This window comes from Muntiacus reevesi, chromosome 8, assembly GCF_963930625.1.
Source record: "Muntiacus reevesi chromosome 8, mMunRee1.1, whole genome shotgun sequence".
NCBI lineage: Eukaryota > Metazoa > Chordata > Mammalia > Artiodactyla > Cervidae > Muntiacus > Muntiacus reevesi.
The window spans coordinates 59699315-59725431 of NC_089256.1; the positions used below are offsets into that span (position 1 = coordinate 59699315).

A 26117-nucleotide genomic window follows, 5' to 3' on the forward strand; every position below is an offset into this window, starting at 1 on the left:
GGGAGGAATTCCTCTAGCAGAGAGTGACTTAAAAAACTGACTAGAAGAGCATTCTAACATTAAACTAGCAAGGAAAATGTGTTGTAATTAGGGGAAAGGGCATCTTGAAAAAATTAAAAAAAATTTTTTTTTGAACAACTGTGGTTTCCTAGGTGATTTCACACACTGTCTTATTTAAACCTCACAAAAGTTCCACACAGGAGTGGGATGAGGGGAACTAGATGATTAGATATAGGTAATTATCAAAGTGCCTTCTTTTGCTTTGGTGGTGGATTTACAGGCACTTGTTACATTATTAAAAACAACTAACTAAATGAATAAATAAAAGTGGGACATACACAGACCCATGATGCATATTATAGAGAACTCAATTTTGTGCACTAGGGGGTCAAGAAAAGAAAAGGAAAGTACACCACTTTACCCATGGCATTGAGAGAGATCAACCAACATATTCCAAATCACACAGCTTCTAATAGGATTTGAATCCAGGCCTGTCTGGCCCCCACTTCATTTCTCTTCACTGTTCCATGCTAAGATAATAAATATTGATGTCTTAAACAGTAATAACTGGATTCCGGGAGTCCAGGACACACTCTCTCCCACTCCCCTACTCTGTATCCAGAGGCAATGCCATGTGGCCACACTCACCATCATCTGATAATGTATTTTAGGGGAATAATTCCCCACTTATCTGAAAAGTGTCAGTATAGATGCTCACCGCTTGGCCTGCATCCCAGGTCTGTGAGGCATGCCTTTCCTCTTCATGAGCTTCTCCATGGCATTGGGGTGGATTATTGGACGGACAGGATGTCGTTTGTAGGTCCCAGGATACTTCTTCTCCACGGCCTGCTCACGCCTGAAGAATGAAAGAAAAGGCCATGTCTCAGTCTTGCCTGGAGAATCCTATGAACAGAGAAGCCTGGCAGGCTCCAGTCCATGGGGTCACAAGAGTCGGACACGACTTGGTGATTAAACCACCAGCACCAGTCACCCCAGACAGAAAAGGTGGGCAGAATGTTTTCACAGGTTTACTCCACCCACAGAGTCTGGCCACACTTAACAGATATAGGTTATCTGAATAATAAGGCTGCTCTTCAGGTTAAAAAGGAAGAAAAAACAAAACTAAATTCAGACTAACCTGACTTCATTTTTTTTTCTTCAGCTTGCAGATGGGACTCAGAGGCCAACCTTCCCTTCCCCTGACACGCCTCATGAGATACCAAGCAAAGGTTGAAGTCCTACTTATTTTCAGGAGCTGCTATTAGTCAGGACCCCGGAGTTTCTTGCCATTCTCAGGAAAACACTGAACCGTTTGCAGCAGTTGCTTTTCTTCCCTAGGGGACGGTAAGCTCCCACTCATCCACACCAAGCTCCTCCTGAAATGAAGACCCCCCTTCCTGAGCCACTAGACAGGTTGAAACTGCAAAGTGCATGGTCCCCTAGAACCAGCTCTCTGGCGACTCCACTCAAATTGAGCCCCACCAGGGCAGGGACCTGTGCCTGGAACATCCCCCAAGCAATGTTGGGTGGATGAATAACACAGTCACCAGTTTTGAGTAGCAGTAACCTGGACAACCAGTCCATCCTAAAGATCAGTCCTGGGTGTTCATTGGAAGGACTGATGCTGAAGCTGAAACTCCAATACTTTGGCCACCTCATGCAAAGAGTTGACTCATTGGAAAAGACCCTGATGCTGGGAGGGATTGGGGGCAGGAGGAGAAGGGGACGACAGAGGATGAGATGGCTGGATGGCATCACCAACTCGATGGACATGAGTTTGAGTAAGCTCTGGGAGTTGGTGATGGACAGGGAGGTCTGGCGTGCTGCGATTCATGGGCTTGCAAAAAGTTGGACACGACTGAGCGACTGAACTGAACTGAACTGACTGAACCTGGACGAGTATTACATCTTGGCCGACTGATAGACCCAAATCAATCAGAACAAACAGTGGTCCAGGTACGTACTTGATGAGCTCCTTCTCCCGCATCTCTAGCTGCAGCATGATAGCACTCAGTTCCATGTACAAATTATTAGCCCGCTCAAGTTTCCTCTCATAGTGCTCACGAATATCCAAAGCATGCCTATCAAAGAAAACACAAGAGCAGCGAAGCTAATGAATGTGGGGGAGAGCCAGAGTCAGCTCTAATGAAATAAGAACAGGATGGTTTATCTCAAAAGCACTTGCCCAAGGGCCCTCTAAATTTAAGGCTCGCTTGTCTGATGCAGTGACTCAGACTAGGTGGAGTGGGAGATGAGAAGTCCAAGTTTGCCACTTAGTTGATTGTTAAGGGCCATATCACTCATACAGAATAGCCAGGAGGTAAAATCTGAGTGCAATTTATGTATAATTTATAGCCTTTGTCAGTGCACTGTTTGGCAACATCTTAAGAATATGCTACATGTTAAGGGAAATGCGCAGTTAAAGTTAAAACGATAATCCCTCATTTATACTTATTCATGGTATAGATCCTGTCTAATCTAGTGGTTATCTGTGTTCTATCCCTTAATAGATTATAAGCATCTTGGGGTCAGGGACTACCTCTTATAAATTTCTGATCTTTCATGTTACCTAGGGCAGCAACTGAATAAACAAATAGCATTGCTCCAGGGATCTGTGTTGCAGAGATACAATAAAGGAAGATAACAGAGGTGCAGGGAGTCAGTAAAAAAGTGATACATGATACAAAGGAGGACCGACTTTCAGGGCAACTTTTAAAGAAATAACAATAACCAGCAGAGGTGACAGGTGTGTAGGAGACGAAATGATTCACTGCAAGGGTTCCTATTAAATATCTGAAGACCTGGGAATAAGAAGAAGGGAAGTAGGAGAGGTCGGCTGACCTGAGCTCTTCTCTGCGCCTTCGAATAAGTTCTTCATCTAATCGGTGGATACAGGTTCCTTCACTCTTGATCTTCTCAAAGTGCTTTTTCACTTCTTCTCTCCATTCAGCCTAGGGGAGGACAAATTAGGTTTTGTTAACTCCAGGAGTTTTAATCCTTGATGTAACCATAGGACTCTGTACAAGACTTCCCCCCACCCACCCCATATGATTATACTGAAGAGCCTTATAGAATAGATGTGCAATAGTAAACTATCTCACATTAATGTATCTGCACACCCTACCCAAGTCTTCACCCTATTTTCTGTGTTTAGTCCAATACTCAATGCTGTCTTGGCCCCAAGAAACATTACAGCTGGCATGCTAGCCATCATCTCTGGAATAAAGCAGCTTAGATTTAAGTCAAGATTGTGGTGGAGAAAGCCTGGCTAGAAAGAACAGTTCTGATAGCCATATGGTACAAGCATGTGTCAGAATATGAACATTTTTACAATGGACCAGAATTCCTCCTGGGCTTTGTTTACAAAAATATCTTGAGAAAATATTTAGTATAGAAGATCCAAGAGGCATGAACAACAGAAGAAGGGGATAAAAACATGGGGACTTATATAGGAATCTATGGGCTTCTCAGGTGGCGCTAGTGGTAAAGAACCCGCCTGCTAATGTAGGAGATGTTAAGAGATGTGGGTTTGATCCCTGGGTTGGGAAGATCCCCTGGAGGAGGGCATGGCAACTCACTCCAGTATTCTTGCCTGGAGAATCCCACGGACAGAGGAGTCTGGAGGGCTTACAGCACATGGGACTGCAAAGAATTGAACATGACTTAAGTGACGGAACATGCACACATGCATATAGGAATTTGGGAGTGAGAAAGAAAGAGGGAAGGAGAAGGAGGAGAAAGAGCATAGTCAAAGAATTTAGTAGTCTGGAAAAAAATTTAGGAGAGCGATGGGTATCTAATATGTGATTTGAGTTGTTCAAAACGTAAGCCTCTTCCAATTTCCTAAATCTTTAGTAAAGCCTCTGACATTCACCTTGACTTTGGATGAGTGTATTTATTGGTTTTGCTTTTTAAAAAAAAAAATAAAGAAAGGTACTGAACTGCATCTTTGGGTCAATGACAGGACAAAGATAAAGTAACAACCAAAAGATGGCAGGAATGGGGGTCTAGAAAGCAGAGCCAAAATGTCCATGCAATTATAAATCTCCCAGAAGTTCACAAAAGTATTAAAAAGGACACTGGACTTTTCCATAAGGCATGGTGTTTCAGACTAATTTCATCTAAATTTTAGGAGGAAGGAAAATCTCTGCAGGAATATAGTCTACAGACCATTTCTAGAAAAACAGCTAAAGGAGAACCTTCCTCAAATTATGTATACACTACTATTCCAAGAAGCTAATGAGATAACTTAAAATAATTTCCAGTGAAGGCTAAATATGTAACTAAATGTTTCTAACTGTCTTCTAACTGTTTCTAACTGTTTCTAACTGTCTTCCACAGCTCTTCTATCCTTTCAAGATTCATGTTAAAAAATGATCTCTCTAGACCCTGGAAGAAGTTATACTTAAGTAATTGTGAAATTAGAGAAGCTTTCTCCCCAGATTTGCTGTTTCTCATTTATTTTTATAGAAGAAATTATATTACAATTATTTAGAAAGTGTTCATTCTGCTTATCTGTTTATAATACGTTAGATTTTCATATATATATATATATACATGTTGACTGACCATTGGGAAGCGATTTCTGTCAGTTGATTTTCTGGCACCAAATCTGCCAAGCAATGTCATCAAAAAGCCAAGATCTAGAATGTGCTGCCTATTGTTTGGCAACAGTCTTTGACAGTGGTGATGGTGGTGGTTTAGTTGCTAAGTAGCATCCAAGCAGTAAACACAGGTTTGGTTGAGCCCAGGTGATGCTGTTCTCTCAGCCATCAGATTAAAGTCACAAAGAGCAAGAGTACATGAGTTTTAAGAGGCCAAAGGCTGATAATCAAGGGTGGTTGGACCTAAAACAGATAAGGGAGGGGGCCAAGGGTGGGTCTTAAAGCAACCTCTTTTGTGAAAATCATGTCAGTGGATCCTGACACTTTAACAGGGACCAAGAATATCTCCCTCTAGTGGTGAGGAATCAGATATCACAGATCAGGTTTTTTAAATTCTAGAGGAAATAAACCTCCAGACACCTGGCCCATGGAATGTGAAACTTAAAAGACAACCTTCTCAAGATCGAAACTTATTAAAGTAGATTTCCCCAAAAGAAGTTCCCTTTGTGAGAAAATACCAAGTACTGATTAATAATAATGTGTTTTCCTCAAAGGTATTGTGTTACAGGGAGATGTTAATTTTGGAGTTCCATCACATACACTTAGAATCTTTATGTAATAGGAGTTCCAATTTGCACTTAATCTGCAATTTAGAGATGTCTGGGCATATCTAAGAAATGGAGGTGGGCAGGCTGAAGTCAGTTTGCACAGAGATTAAGGAGTCTCTGAGAGAAAACACCAGGGAAGGAGGAGTCCTGTGTGCCTCTGACCTGTAACAGTCATCAACATAGGAGTGAAGAGGCATTTCCTACTGTTTCACTAAAATACCAACAAAACCTTGGGCCATAACTAGCACTACTATGTGACCTGTAACAAAATGTAACTCAACAGGGAAAGGACCAGTTCATTGCATAAGCACAACAATGTGCAAGTTTGGAATCTGCAGAAACCCACGGCTTTAGTTACTGCAAAAAAATAGCAGCTCCTGTGGGTGACAGCAGTTCCTTAAGGATAAGGCAGCATGCCATAGATGCCAGCTGGGGACTACAGTCTCTCAGCAGAAAACAGTACTAACCAATAAAGCAACACTCAGCAGATACTAGGTGGAAGATTGCTGTTCTAGCCAGAGTCAGTGGAATGTACGTGTGTGTTAGTCGCTCAGTCGTGTCTGACTCTTTGTGATCCCACGGGCTGTAGCCCACCAGGCTCCTCTGTCCATGGGATTCTTCAGGCAAGAATACTGGAGTGGGTTTCCATTTCCTCCTCCAGAGGATCTTCCCGACCCAGCGGTCGAACCCAGATCTCCTGCATAGCAGGAGGATTCTTTACAGTCTGAGCCACCAGGGAAGCCACAAGGAAAGGAGGGCAGACATTTATACGAAGCTATCTGAGATCCCCCCTCTTTACTGGGGATTTCCCCAAGTTACATGTAGAGTGGAGGGAGGGAGTAGGGAGTGTTTCACAAGGTACATAAGTCCAGTAGGCAGGTAAGGGGAAAATACAGTGAAATTTGGGTTATTATCATGAATGGAATCCTCTTCATATCACAGGTAAGGTCTGGGAAAGGCTGTAGCATTTAGTAAGTTTTTGTCTTCTCAGTTATTTAGTCAGTTCACTGAAGCTCTTGTACCCATACCTTGCTCCTCTTCTCTCTAATAACAGGTGTCAAAATGAAGTTGAATTAATATATGAATGGATAAATAAGATAGATGATATCCATACAACAGAATACTATTCAGTCATAAAAGGAATGAATTTGTGACATGCTACAACATAGATGAGCCTTGAAGACACGCTAAATGAAACAAACCAAAGAAAGACAACTATCGTATGATTCTACTTCAATGAAATATCTACAGTAAGCAAATTCATAGAGACAGAAAGCAGAACAGAGATTTCCAGGGGCTGTGGGGAGTAGAGAGTGAGAAGTTACTGCTTAATGAGGTAATGAGAAATTTTGAAAACAGAGAATGGTGATAGTTTTATAACACTGGAATGTGATTTCTGCCACTGAATTGTACATTTAAAAATTATTAAAATAGCAAATTTTATAATATCTTTTACCACGATTTTTATGAAGTAAAGAAAGAAAGAAGCTTAGTTATGAGAAATGAAGAAGCAGGATATTGAGGGGCTATAAGTAGTAGGAAATCTTAGATTCTGAGTCAGAAAGGTCTTAACTCTTGATGAGTGCATGAGTCCTCCTTGCTGCCTCCCTAGGTGAGCACCAGACTGTTTCTAGGACCTACTTGCTCACGATTAAATTACTCTAAAGGCAGAACAGTCTATCCTTCTAAGGAGCTATCTGTCTCTGCAACTCACAGCCCCGGAGTTTCTGGGAGGTCACAGTGGCACTGGGTAGTCACGAAATTACAGTTGTTCCTTGGAAGAAAAACTATGACAAACCTAGGCAGCATATTAAAAAGCAGAGACATCACTTTGCCAACAAAAGTCCATATAGTCAAAGCTATGGTTTTTCTAGTAGTCATGTATGGATGTGAGAGTTGGATCATAAAGGAGGCTGAGTGCAGAAGAATTGATGCCTTCAAATTGGGGAGCTGGGAAGACTCTTGAGAGTCCCTTGGGTAGCAAGGAGATCAAACCACTCAAGCCTAAAGAAAATCAACCCTGAATATTCACTGGAAGGACTGATGCTGAAGCTCCAATACTCCAATACTCTGATGTGAAGAGTCAACCTATTAGAAAAGACCCTGCTGGGAAAGAAGGCAAAGAAGAGGGTGGCAGAGGATGAAATGGTTAGATAGCATCACTGGACATAAATTTGAACAAACTCTGGGAGATAGTGAAGGACAGGGAAGCCTGATGCGCTGCAGTCCAGGGGATCACAAAGAGTCAGACATGACTTAGTGACTGAACAACAAAAACAGTGGCACTCAAAATGGTGCAAAGACAGAGGGCTGGAGAAGAGCTCGGAAGCAGGACACAGATGCACCTAGCAGCTGGGATCCAGGACCAGGCTAAAACGTCCTCTAAAGACGTCTATCAAATGTAATTGAACACCAGGAGCAATAATTGTCTACTCGGAGAAATGGCTTATTGTCCAGGAATGAAGCAATATCTTTGGCAGAATCTAACATTGTACTGAAATTGGTTGCTTTGTTCATCTGTTCTATATATGCTGCTTCTTTATACAAGTGCTGTTGATGAGAAACAGATGAAGCATGTTCTCTCAGGAAGACATCAGCTGGGTTCTTGGCAGCACCCTTGACTGACAGTTTGGGGGGAAGGTGGCTAAACAACTATTGGTTGATGACTGATGCAGAGAGAATTCTGGCAGCAGGTAGGAGGCAAGGCCTCAGGTACAAGATGGCTATCAATAAGCAAAACTATGTGCTAAAAAACTAGTTCTTGCCCATTGTGGGAGGATAATTTGTCAAAACACAATTAATAGGAGCTCCCTAGTTGCCATTCTTATCCATCTCAGGAGTTCATCAGAAAAAGCACCCAGAACATACAACCTCAAAGAAGGCTTAATCTTTATAGCTTTGTGGGAGATGAATAATAACATCTTGCAATCAAACAGCTCTCTACAGTTTACAGTGCACTTGCATGTTTATTATCTTATCTGCTCATCATCAAAACTCCACAAGGAAGGGAAAACACAGCTATCTTCACTGTTTAGATGAGTTAGCTGAGGTTTATGGAAGTTTAATGACTTATCCAAGGTCACAGGACAGGGATTTATGCTCAAAATCTGTTACTTTTCCCAGTACCTCCCTCATTAGTTCATAAATACTTCATTATCATTAGCCAGAGATGGTCTGAATTTCACACTCTAGCAAATCAGCTTGTAAATAACTGAAAAATTCTAGGAACTAGCAAGTGTATTTTGAACTATTTAAGGAGAGGTAAAATTTTACACTGGGAGAAAAAGGTGGTAGAATTTATAAATATTAAAACATGTCTTATGCACTGTTTTTCCTTTCCATTCCTTCTCCCCTTCCTCTCTTTTCAAATTCTTGCTCTAACAGAACCTTCTCTAAGTTCAATTTTAATGCTACATAGATTAATAAAAGTGAGTTTATACAAGTGAGGATACCGACTGTGGGTACTACACAGTGTTATACATACGCTGGGTACTCAGAAAGTGTGGCCCTGGCTTCAGAAGAGATATTCTGGGAGCACACAAGTAAAGTCTGTTTAGAATTTGATGTTTTCCCAATACGTACAGTCGTACTATCAATGACTTGTGATTTAGTACTCTCATGAAAATTGCTTTTCAAAATTATGGTACATAGAGTTTTCTTGTAAAGGAAACAAAGCTGTGATTGATACTGTATCCTAAAGTCTGAAAAATTTTCTAGAGAGTACTCATTATTATGGGCTTCCCTGGTGGCTCAGATGGTAAAGAATCGTTCTGCCATGTGGGAGACCTGGTTCAATTCCTGGGTTGGGAAGATACCCTGGAGAAGGGAATGGCTACCCACTCCAATATTCTTGCTTGGAGAATTCCATGGACAGAAGAGCCTGGTGGGCTACAGGCCATGGGGTCACAAAGAGTCAGACACAACTGAGCGACTAACATAAACACACACTCATTATTATTCTCTTTCGTTCCACAAAGGGTTTAAGTCTTTTTCTTAACATAAGGAAATATTTGAAAGATATCTAATCCAGTAACCAATACATACATGTATTTGTATAGGTAGGTAATAGTTTTAATAGTTCTAAGGGAATTTACCTGAATGAGTATCAAAGAACATAGGAAATGTCATGAAGTTATCCTCTCATTTTCTCTAAAATCAAATACTTTATTTATTAATAATTCCTCAGAAACACTAAAAAACTCTAGGGACAAGCCAGACTATTCAAAGACATGGTGTGGGGAGAGCTAAGTTTGTGGTCACAGAGAATATGTTAGAACTTTGGGAAACAGAGGAAAAGTCTCTGATTTATTATTCCTTAGAAAACCTTGAGCCTTAAGTTAAGATATTCCCAATATCTGATGGGTGGAGTATCTCTCTGCTTCTCAGACACCAGAGAAGCATATGCCCCAAGCCTCTGGTTAAGCCAGTTAATAAAGCATATTTGGGCCTTTTTTAACTCCCAGTGATGATGCCCCTCCCAGTCCAGTTTGCTTTCAAAGCACACTTTCCTGGTAGGTAAATGCATCACCCAGTGGAGCTGGGGGCTATCAGAAGTAGATAGAGACACTAATTGGTAACAAAATGTCTTCCCTGAGAATGAATCTTTTGAAATGATACTGGAAGTCAATGTAGAGATGGAATTCATTTTGCAAAAATTTATTTTAGAAAGTGAGACAAAACTGAGAAAAAATTGGACAATACTATAGTTAAATTCTACAAGCATAAAGCTATAATTTAAGATCATCGCATTTATTTCAGAAGCCATAGTTTCCTCCTGTTTTCATCCTATTTTACTCCTATTGCCCTAGCCTGGGTCTGGGAGGGGTAAGGACCTCACATATAAAGATTTCACCCCACAACTCCCTATCCAAATAGACAGTGGTAGACCACTGGCCCTTATGCCATTTATAGTACTTTTATTTAATGGTCACACACTTATCATTAATGCAACTATCAGGAGGTGAAGTCTATTTCTCAATCTGGGTTAACCTGTGACTTGCATTGGCCAATGAGACACTGGCAACTACAATGCACCCAGGCTAGAAAGTCACCTGTGCACTGGGGCTTGCTCTCCTGCTGCATTTGTTACCTTGAGAAGACCATGTGAACAAGCCCAAGTTTGCCTGTTGAAGGATGAAGGGCCACATGGAGGAAAACTGAGGTGCTTGAGCTAACAGCCAGCCAAGGCGGGACTAGTGAATGAGGCCATCTGGAACCAGCCAGCCTCCCAGCAGACCTGCCAACTGACTGCAGACACGTGAGTGAGCCTAGGCAAGGCCAGCTGAGGAACCACCCAGCACAAATAACCAACCCACGGAATCATGAGCTCAATAGCAGCGCACTGTGTTAAGCCATAGGTTTTGCAGTAAAGGCTAACAGATACATTAAATTACACTTTATTTAGATACATTAGATACATTAAATTACATTTATATTTATTTAGTGCTACTAGGTGAAAAGGTTAGAGAAAAGGTTCTCCTGGGCCTAATTCTATCACAGAATCGCTCTGGGCTTTAACTTTCCTCCTCTTTACTTTAGCTTTTCTAACTTTAAGGAAAGCAATACTTTCATGAAGGTTAGCAATAATTTTAATTCAAATGCAGGTACACTACAGTTTTCATATCTTCTTTTCCTCTTTTTTCTCCAACAATTTCACCAGAACCCACTATGAAGATGATATTTTAATACAAGGTATTTTCAAATAAGAGAATTCACATACGTTAAGTGCTTAAAAACCCTCCAAAACTCCAAAATGTTAAAAAAAAACTCCAAAGTTGTATGTGTGACATTCATAATAATCATCATTATTGTTTCACAATGAGTCGAGTTATATAATTGTTCTAAGAATCAAAATGCCCTCTTCTAGGAGCTACTGCTTCTCACTGAGAGTTCCCTGTTTGTTTAGCAGGACCTGGAAGAGTTTCCAGACTTACCTGAGACTTGAAGTAAGTTTCTTGTGGGGTGGCAAGTACATCTGCAGACGCGATGTCCAAATGCATGAGTGTCTGCCGAAAAGAAGGTCGGTTGCGAGGTTTACTCTGCCTAAAAGTTTAAAAAAAAAAACAAAGAAGTTGTATCCAGGAGGGTAAACATTTTATTCTACTTTACAAAAAAAAAAAAAAAAAACCATTTCTGACTCCATGTGTGGCTATATCTCAGGCAGTTTTGATGTACTGAAGAACAAAAGGAAAATGTAATTATGAGATGCCTCTAATGATGAACTAGAAATCTCTAGAATCTGTTTGAGGACTGCCTGAGGACTGGCAAAGTGGTGATAGCTATCATTTACTAAGGCCTACTGCTTCAAGATATCAGACCAAATTCTTTATTTATAATTTTTAATTAATCATACTATCCCCATTTCACAAGTGAGAAAATTGCTACTTGGATGACATGCCACAAATTACACAGGTAGAAAAGGGTAGAACTGGTATGTGAATACAAAGTTCTCAAATTCCAAGGCTCCTAGACTTTACACAAAGTAAGGTTATTCATTCCAAATACATGTTAGAGACGTCCCTGCTGTTTTAAATATGGTTTAGAAAGTTTTATATATAGTTTTGAGGAAGAAGGTAGAAGAGAATATTGGGAGAAACATATTTCTTACCATGTCTGCTTCATAAGGATTTTGAATCCATCAGGGCAAGTGGAAGGAACTGGAAGGTGTAGGCTATTGCTTCCAACCCCCCAAATAATGGCTGAAGAGTCTACATCTTTGTATGGAATCTCCCCTGTGAGCAGCTCCCAAAGCACCACTCCAAATGACCTATAGCAGCCCCGGGAACAAGCACAGAAGACATTTCAGAAAGACTGATTTGTATTTTAGTTATTTAGTAATTTTCAATCAAACACATAAAACTCTAATATTGCTATAGAAAAAACAGAAACAGCCAGGAAAACTCTAAAAAAGAAAATTAATGAAGGGTAACAAATATTATCAGATATTAAAACATACTACAAAGCTTCAGTAATTAACAGTGGTGATGAATAATCAGCTAGGGATAATGGAAAGGAACAGAAATCTAGAAATAGACCAAATATATAAAGGAATTGAGTACATGATAGGCGGACGTTACATCTTAAACCAGTAGGGAAAAATTGGTTATTTAATAAATACTGTTGGGACAACTGGGGAAAAAACTAAATCTACACTTTATCTTACACTAAGATAAATTCCAAATGCATCAAAGATTTAAATGTGAGAAATGAAATCCTAAAAATTCTCAAAGAACATATGGAAATAAAAAAAAATCTTAAGAATGGTGAAAGCTTTTCTAATTAAGAAATCCAGAAGTCATAACAGGAGAGACTGATAAATCAAACTGCTTAAAAGAAAATCTTGACATGGAAAAACCCTCTAACATAAGCAAAACAACAAAAGTGAAAAGTATCTGTAATTCATACACACAGAAGGATAATTTCCTTAATATATGAAATACTCTTATAAGTTGATAAGAATAAAATATCAGAAAACTTAGTAAAGGATTAGTGTGTAAATAAGAAATTACAAATTGGTGTGTAAATATATGAAAAAACTACAACCCTATTTATAAGAAGAGATATGCAAATTAAAACTGCACCTAAGACACCATTTTTTTTTTTTAAGCTATGTGCTTGGCAGAAGATCCCAAAGTTGAACACATTTTGTTGGTGAGCCTGAAAAAACTCTCTTAAACATTTCTATTGGGAACATAAATTGATGTAATCCCTCATGAGGACACTTTGGTAATAATTACTCAAATTACAAATAATCTCACATTTCTACTTTATGTCATTTACTTTAAAATTATCAGTTCAGTTCAGTCACTCAGTCGTGTCTGACTCTTTGTGACCCCGTGAACTGCAGCCCACCAGACCTTCCTGTCCATCACCAACTCCCGGAGTCTACCCAAACCCATGTCAATCGAGTTGGTGATGCCATCCAGTCATCTCATCCTCTGTCGTCCCCTTCTCCTCCTGCCCCCAATCCTTCCCAGCATCAGGGTCTTTTCCAATGAGTCAACTCTTTGCATGAGGTGGCCAAAGTATTGGAGTTTCAACTTCAACATCAGTCCTTCCAATGAACACCCAGGACTGATCTTTAGGATGGACTGGTTGGATCTCCTTGCAGTCCAAGGGACTCTCAAGAGTCTTCTCCAACACCACAGTTCAAAAGCATCAATTCTTCGGCACTCAGCCTTCTTCACCAGCCAACTCTCAAATCCATTCATGACTACTGGAAAAACCACAGCCTTGACTAGACGGACCTTTATTGGTAAAGTAATGTCTCTGCTTTTAAAGATGCTATCTAGGTTAGTCAAAACTTTCCTTCCAATGAGTAAGCATCTTTTCATTTCATGGCTGCAATCACCATCTGCAGTGATTTTGGAGCCCCCAAAAATAAAGTCTGACACTGTCTCAACTGTTTCCCCATCTATTTCCCATGAAGTGATGGGACCAGATGCCATGATCTTAGTTTTCTGAACGTTGAGCTGTAAGCCAACTTTTTCACTCTCCTCTTTCACTTTCATCAAGAGGCTTTTTAGTTCCTCTTCACTTTCTGCCATAAGGGTGGTGTCGTCTGCATATCTGAGGTTATTGATATTTCTCCCGGCAATCTTGATTCCAGCTTGTGCTTCTTCCAGCCCAGCGTTTCTCATGATGTACTCTGCATATAAGTTAAATAAGCAGGGTGACGTATACAGCCTTGACGTACTATTCTTATTTGGAACCAGTCTGTTCCATGTCCAGTTCTTAATATAGGTTATTATTTTGGTTTAAAGTCTAAAAGTTACTAGTCGCCAATTTTAAGAATGAAAGAAAAGAAAGTACAGGAAAATATACTGTTAATAGTAGAGATTTGGAAACTCAGAGGAAAAGAAAATAAAGATGAAAACCTCTCCTCGTCCCCCAAAAAAGCATAGTCTATCAGGACTGTTAAATAAAAGGGCAAATGGCCCTGTATACCTCAAAGCATATAACTGTATCACAGCAAAGTACATCACTAATACACCTGATGATGGTCTGAGAATAGGTAAACTTCATTTACCATGTTTTATTCAAGAAGGAAAGAATTATGTAATATATTTCAGAAAGACTTTTATACTAAACGGCTATTTGAAGTAAACTTAGTTTTCTAGAAAGTTCAGCATACTTTCTTGATGGTCCCCCAAAACTGATGATTTACTGAGTGGATACTCACCCCAATTCCTCCTCTCCCAATCCTTCTTACCAAGTGTCATCACACTGGGTAGTACCTCAGATTACATGAGACTGAAATCAACTAGAACTGAGTAATATTAGAGTATTTTGGGTGAGTAGCAGTGTTGAAAGAGGAAAGTGCTTATAGGGTGAAGGTGGGAACAGGCTTTTTGGTTGGGAAAGATGGCACCACTCACCATATATCGACTTTTTCAGAGACTGGTTCATTCCGTATCACTTCTGGTGCCATCCAGGCGACAGTGCCAGCGAAGGACATCTTGGTACTCTTATCACTGAGTTCCTTAGATGTACCAAAATCTGAAATTTTTACTGCATCTGTGTGCGTCACTAAAACACTTTAAAAAGAAAGAAAGCAAGCATTCAGATTGTTAGTACTAATGAAAATCATGACTAACTGGCAACTGAAAATTTTGTTTGCTGCCTCCTACGTTGCAGAACTCAGCTCTCTAGTTCTAGTGCTGCTGGGGCCTTAGCTACCCACCAGGAGCAGCATCATTTATACTTGTGAGCAGCACAGCATACTGGGCTTGCTACACCTGGTTTTATCCTGCCTCCACCATTTGCTAACTGTGTGACCTTTGCCAATTACTTAATTTTTGTAAGCCAGTTTTCTCGTCTGTAAGATGAAGACAATTCAGGTCACAGTATCTTATTTACAATTCAAACATCTCTGAAAATGGCTTATAAATATTTTCTCATATGTATAAAGCAAACTCAATTTGGATTGGATTTATGAATGTGTATGATCATAGGGTGTTGCCCCAGACTTTGCTGGGGATGTAATATAATGCCCTATGCTACCTTTCTGAAATCATCTGACTTCAGGAGTTTAGGGTAAGGCATTATGAGTCTGTAATTAATGGTCTCATAAAGTTTTTATTTGAATTAAATGAGATAAGCTATGTAAAGCACCCATCTCAATAAACATTGTCAACCTTGCCAGTCTCAGACAACCCAATGGGAAAAACACTTTTTTAAAAACACTGTTTAAATAATGGCCAACTAAAATCATGCATGGAACCATGACACACAGGATTCATTAATATAGAAGACTAGTAAGGATGCTGGGATTCTGTTCATGTTGCTACGAAAAAGCAGGAATAAATTTAAGTTTAGATTTTACAGAAGTCATGTGTAGAATATTTTACTTCTTATAATTTTTTATTTATATAATTTGTTACATATTTCACTTGTTATAATAGTGATCTGACCTGGGGGATGTGACCTGGGGCAAACTGCTTTTGCTAACCTGAGTATAATCTAGTACCAGTCAAATCTAGAGTGCTAGCACCCTCACACACTGCTTGAATTCACTTGAAATAACCTATTTAGAACATTAGAATGTTAAGGAGTTAGGGGTTCACAGGCTTAACAATATAGAGAAATCATTTTAACAATAAGTCTTATTTGGGCGGGGGGGGGCGCAATCCACACAGCTTGAACCTGGGCCATAGCAGTGAAAGTGCTGAGTCCTAACCACTGAAGAGCCAGAGAATTCCCTAAAATAATTCTTAAGGAGAACAAGCTAAATAAGAAGGAGGCCATTCAAAGAGGTCTTCGGCAAGGTATCTTGTGCGCTTTATATGTATGCAGTGGATGACAGAAACAACAGACTGTGTTAAAAATGTGAACAGAAGGAATGAACACTATAATAAAGTTTTTGTGTAAGGAAAGCAAGGAGAAGGTTTTTAGTGAGCTAAGGACTGTAATAAACATTATTGAGAACAGTGATAAATTGGAGCTGCTTTGCAGTTGATAATCAAGGACAGATTTGTATCTCCCATGGAGGAGAGGCAGGACTCCCTCATTTTATCAGGATGAGGGAGGATGCAGTGGTCTGTGGTCTAAGTTCTGGGTTCAAGTACTGCCTTCATGACTTTGGGCTCTGAGCTCTAGATATCTTACATAAAATAAGAATAATGATAATTATTATATCTCTTCCATACATTTTTGGGCCAAAATTAAAGCAGATAAGTATTTTCAAATGCTGTAAATCATGAAAGCACTATGCAAACCTGTTTTGGGAAAAGATTCTCTTCTGCTTCTCTAAACAAAACTGTGATGGAAAATAATGAAAATAATGTATAAAAATAGGAGCCACATTGAAATGTACTATTTAATCAATTTCTTTCCTTGCTTCATGCATTTTGGGAAACTTGAATAAGCATTTCTCTTAAAGTGGTTATTGGGAACCAAAGAATCATTCTGAAAACAAAGATTACTAGATACAGCTCTGCTTCTCTTAAATAACCAGTTTATATTGTTTAATGGACACTGTGGAACTTTACTTGTTTACTTCTTTGCTTAGATTCTAGGAAGCTCAAAGCCAAATTCGTAATCCACTTCTAGTGACAGTACAGAAACTTATGGCATACATTTTGTGGACAAGCTTTAGTTAATGTTTTTACTTTTTCTTCACCTCTGGTTTATTTTTTAATCCATTTTTATTCTGTTGTATATATTTCTGAAACTCAGTTTCAGAAAATTGGTTTTCTAGGGGAAACACATTAGGAAAACAAGTCTTCCAGTGGGAAAGTCTGACATTCATGATCTGAGATGATGGAAAGTGAATTCTTTGGTTAATAATGTATTTTGTATCATAGTTGTACAATTACAAAGCAACAAAAAGGGAAAAGCATGCAGGTACCTGGACATATCTGCCATATAGGTAAGTAAGGAGGTTAATAGCAATCTCCAAAATACGCAAATAGAGATATCTACTCTGCTTATTTAAACTGCACTGAAAATAGTCTAAAAGCTTCATTATGATTGATAAAATTCCATATTTCAAAACAATAAAATAAAATGACTGAAAAGTTAGTTCCGGAACTCACTTAGGTGATTTGAGATCACGATGAATAATTTTATGAAGGTGCAAATAATTCATTCCACTTGCAATTCCCGTGGACCAGTCTACTAGCAATCGAGGTGTGATTTTCCTGCCAGCTCGCAAAACCTCATAGAGTTGTCCATGGGCACAGTATTCCATGATGATACAGTAACAAGGGGCCTGAGTACAAACACCCCTTTCAAGAAAACACAGACATATACATGAATACACAGATCACATAAACATACATGTATACATATTTATACTTTAAAATATTTAATAAATTTAATGAAGACAGGTTTTCTATCCAAATTATTTATAAAATGCATATAATCCCGATTCTTAAATTACCATTTGAGTCCCTGTAGTCTACATGGTTCTTTGTTAGCACATAGACAATTTTAGTTTGTTTTGTTCACTTCAGATATCTATTGTTGTTCAGTCGCTAAGTTGTGTCCAGCTCTTTTGCAACCCCATGGACTGAAGCCTGCCAGGCTCCTCTGTCCATGGGATTTCCCAGGCAAGGACACTGGAGTGGGCTGCCATTTCCTTCTCCAAGGGATCTTCCTGATTCAGGAACTGAACCTGCGTCTCTTGCACAGCAGGTGGATTCTTTATTGCTGTGCCGCCTGGGAAGCCCTCAGGTATCTATATGCTATGCTGTATCAGTGCTTTTTCTGTGGGACCATGTCATTCTAAAACAAAGAGCATCTTCCTCTGAGACTTGTGTAGGCTGGACACTGTTCTTTTAGATTAATAAAAATTTAAGTATCTTCCTTAAAAATTAAATGGAAGTTTTATATATAATGTACAGAGAGAATTCAAGTAAAATATTTCTATTTTTACCATTAAATTTGTTGAATTTTAAATTACTCAAATTTAGGGTAATTAGACTGAATACCAAAAGAATCAATTTTCTGTATTATAAGTATCTGAAAAACATTTCTGTTTAGAATAAAAATGTCACACATTCTATTATACACCTATGCAGCCTCCATTTTCATTAATTCCTACATCTTCTATGAAGACTTTCCTGATTATTCCAGTCTAAAAAAATCTTTCTCTTCTCTAATTTCCTATGCTACAATTAATTTTTTATACACTGTTTATCTCTCCCTCTACAGATTATCAGCTCCTTGACGGAAAAGGTCTTCAAGTTCTTTTCTTTCTACCACATGGCTTAGAAGTTCACAGCAGGTTCTTGACAAAAATTTCTTAACTTCACCTGAAGAATGTTTTTTGCTGATAAAAGCCTTTGCACAAACAGGTGCAGAAGTAAGGGGTAGGAGGAAGCATAACAACACAAAAGAACATCTTCTATGTGTCAGGTATGCTTACGTGTTAGTTAACTGCCTTATTTAATCTGCCCCAAATCATTGTACAAAAGATACTATCTTTTCCATTTCTACAGGTTAAGGCTTAGAGAGGAAAACTGACTTGTCCTAGATCATACAGCTAATACTTGACAGAGCTCGGATTTGAATCCAGTCTGTCTAACTTCAAAGGCCATGTGCTTTCCACTCACTACACTACATTGCCTCCTTTCTTAAAGTTTGTTAAAGTCTGTATAGACAAGCATATTGGGGATTCTTATATTAATACTGCTATCTTATAAAAGTGGGAAAATCATATTAATTTTACTTCACAGTTTTGTTCTGAAAAAAGAAAAGATAAGAAAAATTACCATGAGCAATTCTCTGTGTCTTATCTCTTAATGATACGTATGCCCTCCTCCAAAAGAATATCATTATTCTACCTACAAGACTCCCAGCTAAAGTTCTCAACCAGCTACCAATTAATGTCCTATCTCTTAGGCTGCCATAAGTGGTAAAAGAATTTAGAAGCAGTGGCTTGTGAAAGTCTTAAAACAATGGCAGATTATGAAGAAATATAATTAGTTTTCATTTTCCCTGTCTTGATGCCACAAAGCTGTCAAATGCCACAAAGCTATCTCTGTTACTTTCCTATCATTTCCTAAGCCCCCCAGAATTCTTATCTTGATTTAAAAAAGTATTTATTATTTTTGGCTGCACTGGATCTTCTTTGTTGCATCTGGGCTTTCTCTAGTTGCTGTGGGTGGGCGCTTCCTTGCAGTGTGGCTTCTCTTCTTGCAGAGCACGAGTTCTAGACCACAGGCTGAGTAGTTGTGGTGCACAGGCTTAGTTGCCCCATGACATGTGGGATCTCCCCTGACCATGTTCCCTGCATTGGCAGGCGGATTCTTAACCACTGGCCCACCAAAGAAGACGCTCATCTTGATTTTTAAAGAAAAATTTTTTTCAAGTTTCTGTTACTTGACTTTCAGGAAACCTCAGTGGAACACAAGTATACAACAACTACAAATAGACAATTTAGATTTTTACTACAGAGAAATGATGAGTAAGGGCAGACATAATGTAATGTGCTTAAGAATAACAAAGCAAATATTTGTTTGAAACTACTCAGCATCCTATTCAACTATGTTTAGCTTGTCAGACAAACATTGTCTAATAGTGAAATTCTATATACTTTTCATCTTTCTTGACTGACAAATGAGAAGCAATCATTCCATCAGCCCTGTACTATGACAAGGCTTCTTAGTAGCTATAAATAACAGCTTTATCATCACTTCTAATTGCTACCTTTCTTCCCTTTGGCACCCAATTCCATTAGGAACAGGCAGGTTGGGTTTTCTTAAAAGATTGCTTAAAAAATTAGAAGAAAAAGAGAATATTGTATTCTTTTCTTGCGCTTCCCTTCTGTGCATGGTTTCTACTAACTTCAAAAAAAGCTGAAAGTACAGAAATCAGTATCCAGAGAGATGTACTAACATCTAATCATGCTTTCATATCTTCCAGACGCTCCTGAGTGATTCACTGGCCAGGCAACACAATGGCACAGATGGCTGCAAACACAACACTGCACAATGCCTCAAGAGCCTGGTGTGATGGGCCAGGGACACAGTCTCACTATTGTTTCCCATGTAGAGGTAAAGACCTTTCAAGCATCTTCAGCCTAAAGAGTTGGACACCAATCCTTATCCACAATGCTGAAAACTGCACATGCAGGTAGGAGGGTCAGAGGGTAAGGTGGGAAAAAGACTGAGTAAAAAGGAAGAAACAAAAGAAGAGAAGAAAAAAAATCCAGCTTCTCACACTCGCCTTCTGAGGACACATTTCTACTTCAGTGGTCCACGACACCCTGCTAGAGAGCCCTCAGGCCTGAGACTCACAGCCTAGTTCACTTCGGGAGGCCAAAAAGCCAAGCTCATCATAGAACATTGTATGTCTCAAACCCAGTGATTTAAGCTTAAAATTTAGTTAAGTAAAAGGCTCTTCCTTCCACTTATGAAGGTATGAAAGTGAAAGTGAAAAAGAAAGTGAAGTCGTTCAGTCGTGCCCGACTCCTAGCGACCCCATGGGCTGCAGCCTACCAGGCTCCTCCGTCCATGAGATTTCCCAGGCAAGAGTACTGGAGTGGGGTGTCATTGCCTTCTCCAGGGGATCTTTCCGACCCAGGGATAGAACCCCGGTCTCCCGCATTGTAGACAGACGCTTTACCGTCTGAGCCACCAGGGAAGTCCATTATGGGGGTATACCATCCTATAATGATGATCCTCTCAGTGAGGTAAAATGAAGGAAAGAAGGGAGTTTCTGACAGTCTGTCTGCCTTAAAAACAATCCACCCATTGTCTTGTGAAACTTATCATCTCGAGAAGGATTATAATTGGTCTCTATAGTATTTTGTTTTAGTCTCACACCCTCCTGGCCGTCCTAGGGCAACCAATAATAGAATCACTACAGCAACTGAAGTTCTCTCTATGTCCTCTGCAGGGATGTTCCTTCTACAAGGAAATGAATCCAAAGACTCCATTTAGTATCCCAGTTGATACAGCTTCTTTTCATACTTCTTTCCCTTTCCATAAGGGGTGTTGTTTGGGAATCAAAATTCAACCTTAACACACACCTAAATCTATTTTACAAAACTTGTACCCAAGATTTTTACTCCTTACTTTGGGGATACAATTCCAATTAGAAATTGTTGCATGACATGTTTAACTTTATAAGGAGAGTTTTCTTAAGGAAAGGATCCCTCTTGGGGGGCTGGAAGAAGTCCCTCAAAGGTTAGGGAAGGGGAATTTGTAAGTTAGTCCACTTTTTAGCTAAAACTTCATTGGTCATATTATTTTCCTATATATAAACTCAATATATATTATATAAAAATATACCAAGAGGCTCCAATTTCTAATCTTTCATCCTTCCTAAAGGTTTTCTTTCCCATTCTTCACCTTTCTCCCTCTTAAGCCGCACATCATTCATTTGTTCAAGCCAAGGACAAAATTTTCAACGCTGGTAAGAGAAGGAGCTCAAGGGAAAGGTACAGACAGAAGAGATCACACATATCCTCTTTAAAGTGAAGTGAAGTGAAAGTTGCTCAGTCGTGTCTGACTCTTTGCAACCCCATGGACTATATAGTCCATGGAATTCTTCAGGCCAGAATACTGGAGTGGGTAGCCTTTCCCTTCTCCAGGGGATCTTCCCAACCCAGGGATCGAACCCAGGTCTCCTGCATTGCAGGCGAATTCTTTACCAGCTGAGCCATAAGGAAAGCCCATAAAGCACATATTCTCTTGGCACTACCAAATCTGGTGCCTTCCACAAATTTACTTCTGAGGATCCCTGTTAACATTATGAAAATAAGGGTCTAAACTAGAAAGATATGTTCACATTCTCTTGAAAACAACCACTTTGTGAAATAAATCTATCATTTGATTTACTATAATCACAAATTCTATTATTAGATTTAGAAAGCCAGTTTTGGCATTTCTTGAAAAGGAATCTGGCAAAACCTGAGGCAGGGAGAAATATTCTGAAGGTACCTGTACTACAAGTTAATATTTCAGAAGAGACACTAAAGAAAATACACCCCTATTTACAAGGAACTAATTGTTCTCTGATCACTTCAGATGCTAGCTTTGTTTTCTTAATTGAAGGTGTTCAGGTTATCTTGAAAAGGTCTCTGTTATGCTATTGATAAATTACATTGATTCCACAGATCTGACTGCATGGCAGGAGTTCACCTTCTCCCTCTCTGTCCCATATATCTCCCTTCCTTCCAAGCACTGTGTGCTCTGGCAAAAAGAGCTATTAGACTATCAAATTCTCAAAAACATAATTCTAATGTAATAGTTCCTTGGTATCCTCCCAAAGCACCCAGCACATTGCTAAGTCTGTAGAGTATTCTTAACATGTCTTTTAAGTCAGGAACTTACATGTATGTACTGAGTGAAAGAAAATCTATTTCTTTAATTAAAAAAAAAAAAAAAAAGCCTTGACCTACTTGAAAGCGATGATGTTAGGGTGCTTCAACTTCCTCAAATGCTTGATATCCGTCTCATTCTGTTCTCTCACTTTCTTGATGGCCACCTCCTCCGCTCGGAACTTGCCCAAGAAGACAGCTCCCTGGGCTCCACTACCCAGCCACTGCAGCTCTGAGATCTCCTCAAATGGCACTTCCCAAGTATCTAGGCACACAAGTGAGAAACAAGCATAAAGAGATCCTGGAATCTGCTCAGGGGCCATTCTACAAGGCCACTCTGCAGGGACCAATTTCACCATCACCCAGAATGACCTCAACTTTTGTCTCTCACCTGGTAACCTGCTAAAAGATGGAACTTTTCTATGGGTCTTGATACCATAGAGATATTCACATGTATTAGTTTGTATAGATTTTTAACCAGTGAAATCCTGCAGATGAGAAATCTCCAATATAATCACCTCCAAACAAAACACATCCTGACACCCCCACAGCCTCACCCCACTTGAAGCTTGCATGTTCAGTCAGTTCACCTGTCTCTACACCATTATCCCTACCTTATTACCCATTACAAGTGTTGCTTTATTCCTCTCTGAATTTCTAGTGCAGGTGCTCAGTTAATCCTTGTCGAATGCATTTTCAGTGATACTCTCCTGAGGACCTAATGATGTATAACAATTAAATTAGTATTTACCTTTTATTTAGTACTTAGTATATGCCAGACACTAGCAGAGTGTTTTAGGTCTGTCATATATTTAATTCTTACAACAATCCTACAAGTCTGGCCATATCATGGTTACTTAAAAATGAGAAAACTAAGGCATAGGGTAACCAGGCCTTAAACAACTGAAAGTCATAAATTGGTAAGTGGCAAAACAGGGCCAAAGACCTTGGAACTGGGTTGAGTCCAGGGACAGTGTTTTTTCTGCTATACCACATTCCCTCTCATGAAGTAATTGAAAGAGAGGGTTATTTATTAGTCTTGATAAATTTACACATACAGATGCAGTATTTGCCAGTTTCTCTTAAAGTTTAATTTCTGTTTGCACCAAAAATGTAACAGGGGTCATTTCTAAGTGGTGGCATTATTGATGATTCATGTTATGTCATTTATTCTTTTCTGTATTAAAAAATTTAAACCATAAGCCTATATTACTTTTATTTTATTGAAGTATAATTGATTTACAATATTGTAACTTTCAGCATGTATTACTTCTATAGTGAATAAAATACTATTTAAAATAGATCAAAAATTCAATCAATATGTGCTTTAATTTCATGAAACTTGAAAAGAAGACTATAATCCATTGATTATCCTTTCTGCCAGTGCATTATCACTGCACTGGACAGAAATGAACATCAAAGAGCTAGGAGCCCCGTGAAGTGAGGAGAAGATGATGACAATGCTAAAGGTTATGAGAGATTCTTGTCAGATCACCAATCACTTAAAGGCTACAGTTTGCAGAACACTGAACTAAGTAGTGTTGAATCAGCTTTGAAGATATTCTGGTCTTGAAAGCAAATCAACTCACTACTATGTTGATGAAGCAAAAGCAGAAAGAGTGGAAGGGTACTACATTTCTCTCTCTTCTAGTTTTCTCTACTTTGAGAGAAAAGAAATTCCATAGATTCTTAACAAAATGTGTTTTCTTGTTACAATGGTTAAAACACGACCTTCCAAATGTAATACTACATAGTGCAGAAAAAATTACAGTGAGGGAGATTAATAGCATGGGCATTTGTCCCATTCTTCTGGTATGACCAGCATTAAAGGTTTCTGCTCTACTGAAACTGAATAGATGCTCTACAAAAACAAACCTCTCTAAAACACAAATAGCTCACAAATATGAAATCACCAAAGGAACAAACAATACCATGTAAAATTTGGGTGGAAACAGTAAGTTACAGTCTTGACTGCTCTAAGTTATCTTTATGGCATCTAAGAATTTTCATCCTCATAGCCTTATTCGTGTGGCACACATGGGACCCAGGTATACTGAGAGTCACTCATTAGTGGTCCAGTAAAGAACTGAACACAGTGTCATTTTGACCATTCTGGAGGCTAAGTACTAGCACTGGATTTTGAGCAAGAGCATAACTGGGCAATATTTTTCCAAATAACTCTATAAAAATTCAGGTTACTCTAATTTTTAATACATAATTATTAAAATTAGACAATCTTTAGCTGTTTTTCTTTATTTACTCAATCTTTATTTACTGTTAAGTACTAGAAAACATTAGAAAATACTAGAAAGAAACAGAAAAGCATATATTTTATCTGAAATCCCAACCCATATTCTGTTTTCATCTTATTTTAGTCTTTGTTTATATGCATATAGCTATGTAAAAGTGTATGTGATGTACAATTTTTTCTATTTTTTCATGTATTATGTATTCCCCATATATTTACAGTTTTTATTTATAAGATTAACAGCTGTTTACTGTATCCTCTTACCTTTCATAGTACTTAAGTGTCTCTATTTTTTTGTTTGCTAATTTAAATTTGATACTTCTTTCTTTATATTATTCCTCAAATTCAATCCTTAAAGAGTATAATTTCCTGGTTCTTGGTATACATTGCAAACTGCTATCCAAAAGAATTCTGCTAGTTTTTGCTGACATTAGTAAAGCATGAGTCTCTTTTACTACAACTTTGCCAGCAATGACTATTGCCAATTAATTTTTGGTGCTAAATTAATTAGATATAGTGTTTTATAAGTGTGCATTATTTTAATTGCCAGTGATGTAGAATGCTTTTTCCACATTTGTTTAATACATCTTCTTTGTATGAATTATCAAATTTACCTCTTGTCCATTTATTTACTTGGGTTTGCAGTTCTCATAAACTTGAAGGAGTTTTCTATTTGATACATATGAAGAGACTTCTTACAAAAGCATTTTTCTTTTAATGTCATGTTTTAAACAAAATACTTTTATAGTTGCCTGTAATTTGTTTTGTGATTTCTTCTACTGTGTAATCTATCTTCTAAGAGTGATCTATAGTTGATTTTTTAAGCTTAACCTTTGCATCTGAAGCTTAATTTGTTGTAGGATGTAAGAACTAATGCAAACTAATTTTTTCATAGTTATTTAGTGATTTTTAAAAATTTGTTAAATAATCCTTTCTTTTCACATCATTTTATAAAGTTTATATTGTAACTTACTATATATTTTATAAATAATTCCTATTATTTTGTATTTTTATAGAATAAGAAATAAATGAATTATTAAAATACAAATGATAGGAGGGAGGAGCAGGATATGGGTAGGGGATTAACTGGCACAAATCTTCTATGTATAAAGTAAATAAGCTACAAGGATATATTGTACAGCACAAGGAACATAGCCAATATTTTATAACAACTTTAAATAGAATAAATATATAAAAATACTGAATCACTATGTTGTACACCTGAAACCAATATAATATTGTAAATTATACTTCAATTATAAAATAAAAGAAATATAAATGATAAAAGTATTTGGCACTCAAATATCAAAGGTTGAATTTATAATAAATAATAAAAATTTTCTTGACCAACAGTAGCTCATACCTGTGTTAATTCATCTATGTTCAAC

General features: G+C 38.3%; 1 protein-coding gene across 5 annotated transcripts in view; it reads right to left on the reverse strand.

Moving 5' to 3' along the window:
* Positions 1-26117, reverse strand: part of MAP3K13 (mitogen-activated protein kinase kinase kinase 13) — a 160438-nt gene that overhangs the window by 16294 nt on the left and 118027 nt on the right. For all 5 annotated transcript variants that reach the window (XM_065943542.1, XM_065943541.1, XM_065943544.1 and 2 more), the window contains 8 exons: positions 22563-22746; positions 17248-17439; positions 14590-14748; positions 11820-11978; positions 11146-11254; positions 2842-2951; positions 1965-2081; positions 719-856 (listed from right to left, as the gene is read on the reverse strand). In XM_065943542.1, the coding sequence (XP_065799614.1) occupies positions 719-856; positions 1965-2081; positions 2842-2951; positions 11146-11254; positions 11820-11978; positions 14590-14748; positions 17248-17439; positions 22563-22746 (1168 nt within the window). The remainder of the gene's footprint in view (positions 1-718; positions 857-1964; positions 2082-2841; positions 2952-11145; positions 11255-11819; positions 11979-14589; positions 14749-17247; positions 17440-22562; positions 22747-26117) is intronic.